The 14,767-nt window shown below is 49.3% G+C and overlaps 1 protein-coding gene across 1 annotated transcript; it reads right to left on the bottom strand.

The window, feature by feature from the left end:
- Positions 1-4,456: 4,456 nt before the first annotated feature.
- Positions 4,457-12,284, bottom strand: LOC142304169 (peptidyl-prolyl cis-trans isomerase-like). The gene is made up of 5 exons (XM_075346272.1): positions 12,135-12,284; positions 10,978-11,008; positions 6,665-6,753; positions 4,991-5,163; positions 4,457-4,791 (listed from the first exon to the last, which is right to left on the bottom strand). Exons 1-5 carry the CDS (start codon positions 12,201-12,203, stop codon positions 4,659-4,661), a joined length of 495 nt encoding a protein of 164 aa, XP_075202387.1. The 5' UTR covers positions 12,204-12,284; the 3' UTR covers positions 4,457-4,658.
- Positions 12,285-14,767: the final 2,483 nt, after the last annotated feature.

Raw genomic sequence — 14,767 nt, 5'->3', positions numbered from 1 at the left:
ACGGAGAGCACGGACCGTGACAGCACGGAGAGCACGGACAGTGACAGCACGGAGAGCACGGGACAGTGACAGCACGGAGAGCACGGACAGTGACAGCACGGAGAGCACGGACAGTGACAGCACGGAGAGCACGGACAGTGACAGCACGGAGAGCACGGACAGTGACAGCACGGAGAGCACGGACAGTGACAGCACGGAGAGCACGGACAGTGACAGCACGGAGAGCACGGACCAGTGACAGCACGGAGAGCACGGACAGTGACAGCACGGAGAGCACGGACAGTGACAGCACGGAGAGCACGGACAGTGACAGCACGGAGAGCACGGACAGTGACAGCACGGAGAGCACGGACAGTGACAGCACGGAGAGCACGGACAGTGGCAGCACGGAGAGCACGGACAGTGACAGCACGGAGAGCACGGACAGTGACAGCACGGAGAGCACGGACAGTGACAGCACGGAGAGCACGGACAGTGACAGCACGGAGAGCACGGACAGTGACAGCACGGAGAGCACGGACAGTGACAGCACGGAGAGCACGGACAGTGACAGCACGGAGAGCACGGACAGTGACAGCACGGAGAGCACGGACAGTGACAGCACGGAGAGCACGGACAGTGACAGCACGGAGAGCACGGACAGTGACAGCACGGAGAGCATTAGGTGACAGAACTAGGAGGCAGCAGGGAGAGCACTATGTAGCAGCACTGACAGCACTAGGAGGCTGCACAGATTACACAACACTGAGGGGTTACAAACAAGAACTAGGGGGTACACAGCACTTGGGGCAACACACAGCACTTCGGGGGTACACAGCACTTCGGGCTACACACAGTATCAGGGGGTACACAGCACTGGATGGGGGGGCAGCGATGGGTTGCATACTCACAGTACAAGGGGAGGAGGAGGAGTCACATAGCACAGGTCCGGGAGGCATGTACAGCAGGAAGGCATCTGCTGCACCTCTTCTGCTGTGACAGGAGCACAGCGCGCTGTTTACCCCACCCTCAAAGTAAACCCTCAGCACTCGAGCACAGTTCCGGGTTCAGTCTAGAATGTACGGGCAGTAGTCAGGTCCCGAAAAGAGCCCGTACATTATAGTATGGGCTGCAATCCGGATCTGGAAATAACCCGTACATTCCAGCATCTACCCAGAACGCACTGGGATTTTAAAGGGCCGGCGGCTGGTAAAAGCGCGAGTGCCGCTCGAGCACTGGGGTAGCCTGGAATGTGCCCGGGGGCCGCATTAAATGTCATGGCGGGCCGCATACCGCCCGCGGGCCGGAGATTCCCCACCCCTGTTGTAATATCTGCAGCTTGTTAAGTGACAGCAGCAGTTGGAGGCCCTGCCCCTTCTGGTCACATGGGTATGACATCAGCACAGGTCATTTTAGTGAAAGTAAATTGATTCTATAGTAGAATTAGCATAAACAGGGGAGATGATAATTTTATTATAGAATCAATTTACTTTGTGACTAAAAGGACCTGTGCTGGTGTCATACCCATGTGACCAGAAGGGGCGGGCCTCCACCAACAAAATGTTGCTTCCTGGTATCAGCTATGTTTGCTGAGGCACTGCCCCTTCTGGTCACATGGGTATAGCCTCAGCACAGGTCCTTTTAGTCAAAGGACATCGATTTAATAGAATTAGCATACATAACAGGGGAGGGGGTAACTTAATACACCCCAGCCATCAGCTGCTGCTTTCACTCAAAAAGCTGCTGATTTTACAAACTGCTTGTCTTTCAAAACCTATACATCTGAGCTGTCAACTAAAAAGGTATGTTTAGAACCAGACTGATCTAGCCAGTGCTATACTGGCACTAGGTTATATAGAAAAATCCTGGTGATTTAGGTGCTTTAATGAATACCCAAGTACTGTGGCAATGCACTCGCACTAACAGCGTCGCAAGATTCAAGTAAGGGGACAATCCAGGAGCAACAAATGAGGATCTGATCATGCTGCACCAAAGTGCAGTACTTTTGTGCCATTTTGATTAGATTTTTTTTAATCCACCAAGCATCAGCTCTTTCTACAACAGGCATGCCTGGATTCAGCATCTTACTGCCTGCTTGGCACTGCGGTTGTCTCATAGCAAAATTCTGCTGGTTGGTCCTCTAAGTGCTAGATTAAGGATTCATTCGTGGAATGTGGGGGCTCTAAATAGCAATCAGCTCTGTTAGGCCCGTTTCACACGTCAGTGAAAAAGTTTTTCACTGGCGTGTAAAACACGCACATGTCCCTCCGTGTGCCGTGAATTACGGCACATGTGGGTTGTCTAAGTGCAATCCGGGCTCCGTGGCCCGTGATTGCACTTAGAAATCAACTCACCTGTGCGCGCTCCCGCTCTCCATGGTGCTGATCGCTCCCGCGGTGCAGCATCCGGCCCCGCATTTGCTTCCGGGTCGGCTGTGTCGTGCATCATGAATATGCGCAACAGTAATGAGCCAGCTCAGAAGCAGCAGGCTGCATGGGCTGCAGAGAGCGCCACTGAAGCCGGGTGAGTAAAAATGATTTTTATTTTAAAAAGCACGTTTTCTGGCACGTGTTTCATGGATCACACCACTGCGTGGTCCGTGGGACATCAGTGATGCCAGAAAAAAAAAAATGGACATGTCTCCGTGCGGCAATCACGGACACGCGTGAACGCTGCACGGAGACATGGTCAGAGAAACACTGATGTGTGAGCAGACCCATTGATTATAATGGGTCTGCGTATGTCAGAGATTCTGGTACGTTTAAAAAACAAAACGCAAAACGTACCAGAATCACTGATGTGTGAAAGGGGCCTTAAAGGGAACCAGCCACCAGGATTTTTGTATATAAGCTAAAGCCAGTGCTATACTGGCACTATCAGGCTGAGTCTATACATATCTGTAGTGGTCAGCTCAGATGTTTAGGTTCTGAAATCCAAGAAACTGAAGTTTATAAAATGAGCAGCTGCTTGACAGTTGCACTGGAGCAGACAATATATTGAGTTATCCCCTCCCCGTTAGAATTTACATAAGCATTATACAAACAACTCACTGTCTTGGACCTTTGTGAGGTCATACCCATGTGACCTGGTATCTAGCTTTGGTGGCTGAGGCCCCACCCTTCTTGTCACATGGGTATGACCTCATAACAGGTCCTGCTTGACAAAGTGAGTAGTTTGTATAATGCTTATGCTAACAGGGGGGGGAAGGGGATAACTGAATATATGATCTGCTCCAGTGCAACTGTCACTCAAGCAGCTGCTCATTTTACAAGCTTCACTTTCTTGGATTTCAGAACCTAAACATCTGAACTGACCACTAATGGTATGCAGAGAATCAGCCTGAGTGCCAGAATAGCACTGGCTTTAGCTTATATACAAAAATCCTGATTGGTTCCCTTTAAAAATGTCCATTTTTCCAGTGGCTGCTTTAAGTGATTGAAGAATGGCTGGAACTTTTGGTCTACTTTAAAAAGGGAACCAGTTGCAACCTGTGCACCCAGAACCACTAGCTGTTGTATAGAGATCTTTAGAAAAGAAAAAAAAAAAAAGTATTTTTAAAGACCTTTTGTGATGCTAATGAGCACGGGAGCTAGTCCCACGTAGACATACTAACATGCTACACATACCTCACTGTTCATGGGGATGTATATTTTTTAAACTCATTTTCAATGGGGGGGGGGTGAAAGGTGATCAACTGTTTATTTAAACTAGTTGATTAGTCCTCTAAGGGACCTAGTAATCAGTAGTCTGATTGCTCACTTTTATCCCGATCAGAGCAGCACTGCTCGGACTGAGAAATCATCTCTTGTAACATTTATTGGCGTTTTACAGGACCTGAGTCATGTGAGCATAAGAGTCAGCACAGGGTCATGTGCTACCATGACAACCACTCGACCCACATGATCACATCACTTCTGGCATCGGTCTGTGATTACAGATCTACTCCCATCACTGTTATTATGGTGCTGTCACATCCTGACTGCGCCAGTTAAGGGGTTAAAATGCATGGGCAGATAGTGATTCTGCTTGTGCCTAGCAGGCACACATCAGCTGTATAAATCAGCAGCCCGCAGGGATTAACACTGATGTATACATTACTGCCTGTGGTTGAGGCGTTAAATAAGGAGTTTCCAGTGAACTAAATGTCTGTTAGGCCCCTTCTGTACTGTTCCTAAAGGCTCACCTCATACTGATTAAAGCTCTGTATTGGGTACAGTCAGCAGGACGGGTAATACGGTTGTTCTCTACTTGTGCAATAAAGACTATATCCGGCATTGTCCACATACTTGCAGACCCATATAACTAAAGCCTGTCTGTATAAACCTGAACAGCTGCGGTCAGACACCAAGACTTCAGAGACAAGTGCAGAATATCTGTGTAAGCCACTAACAGCTGGGGAACGTCCTGAGAAAAGCAATCACGCAATGCAGTCACTGGGCCCAAATTACACCCCCCCACCCAACAATAAAGTCACATGACCAATTTGTTTTTTTTTATTTAATCTGATTGTGTTCTGCAGATCACAGAACTAATGGAAAATGAACAAAAAAAATAAAATAAGATACAGTGTGAAATGTTACGCTCCAGCAGTCCACAAAGCCTCGTTATAACCGAATGAATCCGAAGCAGTCAAAGGAGTAAGGAATGCTTGTGATGTAAGACCGGGGATGAGGAGTTCCTTAAAGACGACCACAGTTGGCAATGGTGACCTTCTTGGTTGTCTTTCCGCTGCTGTGGCCACATGACTCCATTTTCTTGACGGTGTCATAGCCTTCAATCACTTTGCCGAATACCACGTGCTTTCCATCCAGCCTAAAGGAGGAACCCAGGTTTAGACATAATACACTTGTATTGCACCATTTGTCCCTTGTACCACTGTTATTTAGGGTAAGACACTAGGGTGGCTATAAGATTTAATACAGAAAGATAAGTCAAAATATCAAAGCCACTTGGCTCTTGGGTCTACCAGGAATGATGAATGACCAGATCACTATGCAGTGAAGAAACTTACCACTCCGTTTTAGCAGTGCAGATAAAGAACTGGGAGCCATTTGTGTTAGGGCCGGCATTTGCCATAGACATGATACCAGGTCCGGTGTGCTTCAGGGTGAAGTTCTCATCGGCAAACTTTGTCCCATAGATAGACTTTCCACCAGTGCCATTGTGATGAGTGAAGTCTCCTCCCTACAGGAGGTAAGTGTATTTAATGAGGTTCTTGTCAAAATACATAAGGTCACCACTAAAGCTGCAACCCCCTTCTGATCATTGGACAAGGATGAAGTGGTCCAGGAAGGACATTTAGGCTTCAGTGACTATTAAAAACCATGCTACAGGAGTAAACTGACAAGGGGGTGGGTTTGGAATCCCTAGCATGTCAACTCTTGGCAGAACTCAAGCCAGACATGTCACTCTTAGCAAGACCACCAAGCCACATCGGAGAATAACTGGAGATGTACATAGTCAGTATATTAGAAGAATCAAATTAAAGAGGAAGGCAGGCAACCCAATGGCTTGATACAATCATGAAAATGGAGAAGACCCTAGTGGATCTATCAAGGCTTGCACAAGATCCAACAAGTTATGATGGCTTGAGATTGAAAGGAAAGCATGTCAACTGAAGCTGTGGATGTAGGTTCAAGTGTCAAAATGTGGCTCTCTAAACTTTTTCAAGGAGATCTGCAGCAGCTAAGGTCTGTGGGAGGATAGCGTTAGAGACCAATTAGGAGATTGGAGCCCAATCACCAGGATCTTCCTATATAACCTAAAGCCAGTGCCATCATGCCAATTATATACATACAAGCTGACCACTACAGGCATGTATAGAAGAAAAAAAAACAAAAAGCTAGCACTAAATGTGCACTATAGCACTAAAAATTCCAACTAATTACAAATTTGAGATTTTAGGCTCAATTTCTTGAGCTACCCCACCAACCAACACAGCAAATCTCTATTGGGGCAGTCCTACACTAAAATATTTTTATAAAATGTGCCAAACGGCCTCACATATGTAATATTAGAACGGCTCTTAGCAGCACTCACCTGGTCTATTTCAATCCCGTACCCATGACTGAGTCATGGCTGTGGGTGGGACAGGTCCAAGCAAATGCTGCATGAAGTAAAAAGCCTATGGACAGGGCCTGATGACTGAATGTGAACAGTCACCAACCGCCAAAATCTAGACAGGTGGAATACATCCCAAGTTGGGGTGCATAGCAAGGTGGGGGTCAGCCACCGACCAATTCAATGAAGAAAAAACAAAAAGCCAGCACTAAATGTGCACTACAGTCTAAAAATTCAACTGTACTTATTATAAATTTGAGATTTGAGATTTTTGGCAAAAAAAATATTGCAATTTCTTGAGCTACCCCGCCAACGTCACAGCGGATCTAGGCATGTATAGAAGCAGCCTGATAAAGCCAGTGCTATACTGGCACTAGGTTATATAGCAAAATCCTGGTGATTGTGCACTTTAAGTGGGAGCACTGTAGTCTTGTGGATGGAGCACAAGTGAGCATGTGTGACCATTGCTGCACATGCTCAACCACTCAAACCCCCCCCAGTTCTATGAATACAACCAATGAGCAGCATGTAACCTCTACATGATAGACATGTTGAAATTAAAGTGGTGCCACAAATGTACATCGGCAGCACTCTGGCTTTGAAATACAGAAGATGTGATACATACCTGGCACATAAAGGATGGGATGATCCTATGGAAGCAGGATCCCTTGTAGCCAAAGCCTTTCTCGCCAGTGGCCAACTGCAAGAAGTTTTCTAAAGAAAAAGCAGATGACATGAGAAGATGAGATCTGAGGCAGGGACAAAGTCATGCACTAGCAATTTTTGGGTCAGTTTTATGGCTTCCCAGCACAACTCCTTTGCAAGTTAAGTGTATAAAGGGTCTGTGGCTGGGGGCAATGTGTGACTTAACTGCTTTGTGCCACTTAAGGTACAATCACATAAGATTGCTGCTGGGTCACGGTTTCTGTGATGCAGTAGTGATCTCGTCATGCGTGACATCTACCAGCAATCAGGCCCCTGCTTTGAGATCTCTAGTCATTGCCGAATGGTCCACGCCTTTGACGAAAATGGCCATGTCCTGCTGGGCAGGACCCATCGCTGTGTTTGACACTAATAGGGTCACAGTGACTGCTGAGATAGTTCTACAGGTCGCTGCTGCGACCTGTATCGTTTCTGCATCGTTGGTAAGGTCTGACTGACATCTCACCAGCGATCCCCATCAGGTCGCATAGTTTGCAGGATCACTGGTAAGTCGTGTGTGACTGGGCCTTTACAGTAAAGAGTCAGCATATGTGCATCACTAATACAGAAAGATGGATCAGGGCCAAACCATACAGTGATGTTATCTCCAGACAAGGAATGAGGACAAAGCTCAAGCCACTGACAAGTGTAAAGGGAACCCGTCACCATGAAAGCCATAGATCATGTCACAGCATAACCTATGATCAATACTCAGCCTTTTCTGAGATTCAGTCCAGTGGGCAGTCTTATCTGACTGACAGCCATCTTTATATGTGCTTTTATACAAAAGATATCCTTCAAGTCACTAATAGGCTTGAACATCTGAGAGATCAGGATTAAAGAGGTTCTCTGGTGTAAATTAGCAAGTCGCCAGTCCTTGTGTCAGTATGAGACGCCTCATTACATGCACTGTGCAGACCTGGGAACTGCAGTCACATGGCAGCAAGTATGCAGCCTGCAGCCAGAACCAGAGCAGATGGGCACAGCCTCACCCAGTGCAATAGAGGCAGCACCCATCTAATAATGGGGCTAGAGCCTGCATAGTATGTGATGTGAGGAGTCACAAGTCTGCAGTCAGTGACTTTATACTGGACAACCCCTCTATAGGAAATATAAAATGGGCACTATTCTCCTGAATCTCACTGCTAAACATCAGTCTGTTCAGTTCTCCATGCAGAATGAATCTTTTGGTTCCTTTGAAATGTCTAGATCCTTGTTACAGGCAGCCACCACTAGGGGGAGCTGATGTCAGCTATAGGTACAGGACCACATTCAGGCACATTGGTTCCTTTCAATGATTTAGAATTACCCCTAGATGCCAAGATTGCAAGAAAGAACTGTTTTAAAAAGCCAATACCCAGTCCTAAACAAATGCTGCACTGCCCAGGAATCATGGTTACATGTATACAGATGTGTATGTGTGGGGAGGGAAAGCTGCTCTTTACTGCCACCTACTGGCAGAGTTGCACTATGGTCAGTGTGACCCTGTGACATGTGGAAGGATATGACCCATGTGCCTGCCCGATTAGTCTGAACTGTCAGAGGCACAATGGGGCAGAGGTGCAGGGGAGTGCTCAGACACACCCAGAGCACTTCCAAGACCCTGCCCCCATAAGCCCACTTTACAGAATAATCTGGCAGCAGCAGGTGGAACAAGAGCTGACAGCCTTTACCAGATTAGGCCCCTTTCACACGTCAGTGATTCTGGTACGTTTGTGCTTTTTTTTGAAACGTACCAGAATCACTGTCATACGCAGAGCCATTATAATGAATGGGTCTGCTCACACGTCAGTGATTTGTCACTGCACGTGTCTCCGTGCAGCGTACCCGTGTGTGCGTGATTGCCGCACGGAGACATGTCCATTTTTTTCTGGCATCACTGATGTTCCACGGACCACGCAGTGGTGTGGTCTGTGAAACATGTGCCAGAAAACAACGTGCATTTAAAATAATTAACATTTTTACTCACCCGGCTTCAGCCGCGCTCTCTGCAGCCCGTCCTCCCTGCTGCTTCTAAGCCGGCTGATTACTGTCGCGCATATTAATGATGAGCGACACAGCCGACCTGGAAGCAGCTGCTGCAGGGGTCAGCGCCGACCGGATGCTGCAGTGCGGGAGGATTCAGCACCACGGAGAGCGGGCGCAGGTGAGTTATTTCTAAGTGCAATTACGGGGAACGGAGCCCAGATTGCACTTAGACAACCCACGTGTGCCGTGGTTCATGGCACACGCAGGGACATGTGCATGTTTTACACGCCAGTGAAAAACATCTTTTTTTCACTGGTGTGAAACGGGCCTAAGGCACATATGAAAATAACTTCATACATTGTAGAAACGCCAGGACTTCTGTCCCTCAAGTACAGGTTTATCTTGTGACAGCAGGTTCTCTGTAGTTGGTGCCCATGATGTTCTATGAAGGAGCTGGCAGACATTGTACTGGAAGTTCTCCTGAAGTGATGTGTTTTAGTCCTCGCTCACATCAGCAGTATTTTGCTGCAAAACCAGATCTGTCAATGCATTTCAGCTCCATTCATTTACAATGGAACCACGGCAAGATGCAGAGACATGGGACACAACCGCATGTCACCACGAATCCATTGTAAATGAATGGCACTGAAACGCATTTATAACAGATCTGGTTTTGCGGCAAAATACTGCTGATGAACGCGGCCGAAGGCACAACATGGGCAGCACATAGGCACCGGCTGTATGATCTCAGCACCACATTAAACTTTCAAAGCACTTTAAAGTTAAGGGGACCACACCAGACGGTAGGCTAGTTGGGTCCCTGGTGGCCTCACCACATTACCGCAAACCCTGTAGGCGTGATTAAAATGTCCACAAGCTGAAGGCTTATAAATACTGGTGAGAGGAAGGGCACAGAGGACCTGACCTGTGCAAGAGGCCTAAAGGGAACTGGAGTTGAAGGGGATTTTTCAGTCAGAAGTAGATTACATTCTTCACAGCAACAGGACCATAAATACAGGGAAGGGAACTGATCACTGGCAGAGGGGTCAGTATGGAGACCACCAGAACAAGATCTTACAGAGGGCTTCCTGGGACTGATCACATTGAACCATTTCACACATCTGGCTTGTTGCCGGATCCAGCGCACTCCAGTACAATGTAATACAGTACAATGGCAGCGCAAAAAGCTCCAGCCACATGCTGTCATGTGACCGGAAGTTGCTGCACTGCCATTGTACTGTATCACACTGTACTGGAGTGCTCCGATCTGGTGAAAAGCCAGATGTGAGAAACAACCCTTGGATCAGTGTGAATGGGGGGGGGTGGGGTGTTTGGATACTGACTTAACAGTGAATCCATCAGTGAGCGCCATTTAATGACTGAGGTTAGTGGCCTCAGCTGCTGAAACCTCTAAGTCCAGTATATGCCCATAGTGAGCGGAGGCTGGAAGAGCCAGAATGTCTAAAAACTCAAATTGCAAGCGACAAACATTAAAGTGACCCATAGATATTCAGGCCCATGTATACTGTACTAATTGGCCCTCTGTATGGGTTTGTGGATAGCCTGTGGATACAGTACTAATGGGCCAGCAGCTACTATGCAGGCTACAGTACACCGATGCCTCTGTACGGGCCTGTGGATACAATACTAATGGGCCAGTGGCTACAGTACACCGATGCCTCTGTACGGGCCTGTGGATACAATACTAATGGGCCAGTGGCTACAGTACACCGATGCCTCTGTACGGGCCTGTGGATACAATACTAATGGGCCAGTGGATACTATGCAGGCCACAGTACACCGATGCCTCTGTACAGGCCAGTGGATACAATACTAATGGGCCAGTGGATACTATGCAGGCCACAGTACACCGATGCCTCTGTACAGGCCTGTGGATACAATACTAATGGGCCAGTGGATACTATGCAGGCCACAGTACACCGGTGCCTCTGTACTGGCCAGTGGATACAATACTAATGGGCCAGTGGATACTATGCAGGCCACTGATGCCTCTGTACGGGCCAGTGGATACAATACTAATGGGCCAGTGGATACTATGCAGGCCACAGTACACCGGTGCCTCTGTACTGGCCTGTGGATACAATACTAATGGGCCAGTGGATACTATGCAGGCCACAGTACACCGGTGCCTCTGTACTGGCCTGTGGATACAATACTAATGGGCCAGTGGATACTATGCAGGCCACAGTACACCGGTGCCTCTGTACGGGCCTGTGGATAACACGCAGGATACAGTATGACTCTTACCTGCTGTCTTTGGGACGACATCTGATCTCAACTGCAACACAAAAAAGAAAAGTCAGGAAAAAAAAAAAAAAACCAAACATGAAGAGCGACTAATGAGGGAGGGTCTGCTACGGCTGACATGAGGCAGATGCCTCAGGCTGTAGGACACCATACAAGATGGCGGGGTGCGAGCTCAGGCACGTCAGTGGCAGCCGCCTGCCTCTACCACCCTAAGGGCACGTCCCAGTCACTGCCCGCTCTATAGTGAGGAGAGCTGGATAACATTAATTTCAGGACTGCAGGGAAGCATCTCATGTGCTGCAGAACTACAACTCCCAGCATGCATGGGGACAGCAGAGCATGCTGGGAGCTGCAGCCTCTTGGTAACAGTAGGTCACCCCAGACCCAATGGCAGGTACTACCATGATGGCCTAAATACTATCCTGATGCTGGGAGTTGTAGTCCTGCACCAGCACGTTATGTACAAGGCGTCATATCAGCAGCATTAACCATCACATGTGCTGCAGAGCCGCCACTCAAGGTCACAGTGCAGCAGATGCCCCGCCCGTGCGCCATACTATGCCCGCCAGGATGACTGATCATTGCATTTCACGTATGTGCAAAATGTCGCTCAAATGCACACGTCTGGGCGACATCTCCGTACAGAGGCAGGTATATCACACAGGGGAGCCTGCGCCCAGCCCCACTGATCCCTGCACTCAGGAAAATGGCGGCAGCAGCCGCAGTCAGGGCGCTACAGCGGGGGAAGCAGACATCTTATACAGCGCGCTGCCCCAAAATGGATTCTTTCCCCGGCCCCGCCCACCGACAAGTAAAGGCGGGACCAACTGTAACAGACCCCGCCCCCTTCCTCCAGGAGCTTCCTGCGCCGCCGCTCCTACCCGGGAAATGCCGCGGACAGACGTAATAGAATGCCAGCCCCGCCATCACTGCAGAGACCGCATGCACAGTGACCAATGCATTCATTTCCTGCCAGATCGGCCGACACCCAACAATCTGTGCGATTACAAAGCCCCCCCGACAACATTCCAATACACACCGACAAGGTCTAAAGCACAAACTGCATTAAATTTAGAACCACGTGACCCGCCCATTGTCAACGACTAACCAGTGCATGAGAAACGGAGAAAAAAAAAAACCCGCAGCTTTATCATTACCTCTATAACAATGCGGCCAAGGGGCTGACCGTCCGCACAGACGTCAAAGAAAACCTGCGGAAGAGCCATGATGCGCGGATGAAGACGCGGCCGGGAACCTAGGAGCAGTCACAAGCCCTTTCGGCACGAGAGATCAACCAAAAAGAACCTATAGAGGGCGGCTCCGAGCGTGTTATATGTAGTGCTGGCTCCTCCCACAACACGCCCACCAGCGATTGGTCAGAAGAGAGAAATCAAAGATGTAGCAGCCAATCGAATCAAAGTATTATGGAAAAGGGCGTGGTGATTTAAAAGGTAAGTGGGCGTGGTCTGGAAAGGCGCGGCAGTCGGGGAGGATGAGGGCTGTGACGCAACTCGGTGATGGACGTCGCGTCTGCCGCGGAGGAAATGAGGATGGACCGTACAAATCCGATATGTGATGGTCACTGTATGGGCACAGGCAGCGCTCCCGCTCCTGTGTGCACCAGAGGCGTACACTGCGTCATCTACGGTTATTTTGGCCATTAGGATAAGATGGAGCTCATGATAGCAGTCACCCCCTCCCCCAATTCCCTTACGTTTCTCTCACACGGATTCACACTGCAGCCTCCTGGTAAGGCAGGATTCACACTACAGCCTCCTGGTAATGCAGGATTCACACTGCAGCCTCCTGGTAAGGCAGGATTCACACTGCAGCCTCCTGGTAAGGCAGGATTCACACTACAGCCTCCTGGTAAGGCAGGATTCACACTGCAGCCTCCTGGTAAGGCAGGATTCACACTGCAGCCTTCTGGTAAGGCAGGATTCACACTGCAGCCTCCTGGTAAGGCAGGATTCACACTGCAGCCTCCTGGTAAGGCAGGATTCACACTACAGCCTCCTGGTAAGGCAGGATTCACACTACAGCCTCCTAGTAAGGCAGGATTCACACTGCAGCCTCCTAGTAAGGCAGGATTCACACTGCAGCCTCCTAGTAAGGCAGGATTCACACTGCAGCCTCCTAGTAAGGCAGGATTCACACTACAGCCTTCTGGTAAGGCAGGATTCACACTGCAGCCTTCTGGTAAGGCAGGATTCACACTACAGCCTCCTGGTAAGGCAGGATTCACACTGCAGCCTCCTAGTAAGGCAGGATTCACACTGCAGCCTCCTAGTAAGGCAGGATTCACACTACAGCCTTCTGGTAAGGCAGGATTCACACTGCAGCCTTCTGGTAAGGCAGGATTCACACTACAGCCTCCTGGTAAGGCAGGATTCACACTGCAGCCTTCTGGTAAGGCAGGATTCACACTACAGCCTCCTGGTAAGGCAGGATTCACACTGCAGCCTCCTGGTGAGGCAGGATTCACACTACAGTCTCCTGGTAAGGCAGGATTCACACTGCAGCCTCCTGGTAAGGCAGGATTCACACTACAGCCTCCTGGTAAGGCAGGATTCATACTACAGCCTCCTGGTAAGGCAGGATTCACACTGCAGCTTCCTAGTAAGGCAGGATTCACACTGCAGCCTCCTAGTAAGGCAGGATTCACACTGCAGCCTCCTGGTAAGGCAGGATTCACACTGCAGCCTCCTAGTAAGGCAGGATTCACACTACAGCCTCCTGGTAAGGCAGGATTCACACTACAGCCTCCTGGTAAGGCAGGATTCACACTACAGCCTCCTGGTAAGGCAGGATTCACACTACAGCCTCCTGGTAAGGCAGGATTCACACTGCAGCCTCCTAGTAAGGCAGGATTCACACTGCAGCCTCCTGGTAAGGCAGGATTCACACTGCAGCCTCCTAGTAAGGCAGGATTCACACTGCAGCCTCCTAGTAAGGCAGGATTCACACTGCAGCCTCCTGGTAAGGCAGGATTCACACTGCAGCCTCCTAGTAAGGCAGGATTCACACTACAGCCTCCTGGTAAGGCAGGATTCACACTACAGCCTCCTGGTAAGGCAGGATTCACACTACAGCCTCCTGGTAAGGCAGGATTCACACTACAGCCTCCTGGTAAGGCAGGATTCACACTGCAGCCTCCTAGTAAGGCAGGATTCACACTGCAGCCTCCTGGTAAGGCAGGATTCACACTGCAGCCTCCTAGTAAGGCAGGATTCACACTGCAGCCTCCTGGTGAGGCAGGATTCACACTGCAGCCTTCTGGTAAGGCAGGATTCACACTACAGCCTCCTGGTAAGGCAGGATTCACACTACAGCCTCCTGGTAAGGCAGGATTCACACTACAGCCTCCTGGTAAGGCAGGATTCACACTGCAGCCTCCTAGTAAGGCAGGATTCACACTGCAGCCTCCTGGTGAGGCAGGATTCACACTGCAGCCTCCTGGTAAGGCAGGATTCACACTACAGCCTCCTGGTAAGGCAGGATTCACACTACAGCCTCCTGGTAAGGCAGGATTCACACTGCAGCCTCCTAGTAAGGCAGGATTCACACTGCAGCCTCCTGGTAAGGCAGGATTCACACTGCAGCCTCCTGGTAAGGCAGGATTCACACTGCAGTCTCCTAGTAAGGCAGGATTCACACTGCAGCCTCCTGGTAAGGCAGGATTCACACTACAGCCTCCTGGTAAGGCAGGATTCACACTACAGCCTCCTGGTAAGGCAGGATTCACACTGCAGCCTCCTAGTAAGGCAGGATTTACACTGCAGCCTCCTGG

The sequence above is a fragment of the Anomaloglossus baeobatrachus genome, chromosome 4 (genome assembly GCF_048569485.1).
Source record: "Anomaloglossus baeobatrachus isolate aAnoBae1 chromosome 4, aAnoBae1.hap1, whole genome shotgun sequence".
Taxonomy (NCBI): Eukaryota; Metazoa; Chordata; class Amphibia; order Anura; family Aromobatidae; genus Anomaloglossus; species Anomaloglossus baeobatrachus.
The sequence above is the reverse complement of the archived record's forward strand: the minus strand, read 5'-3'. Positions and strand labels throughout refer to the sequence as shown.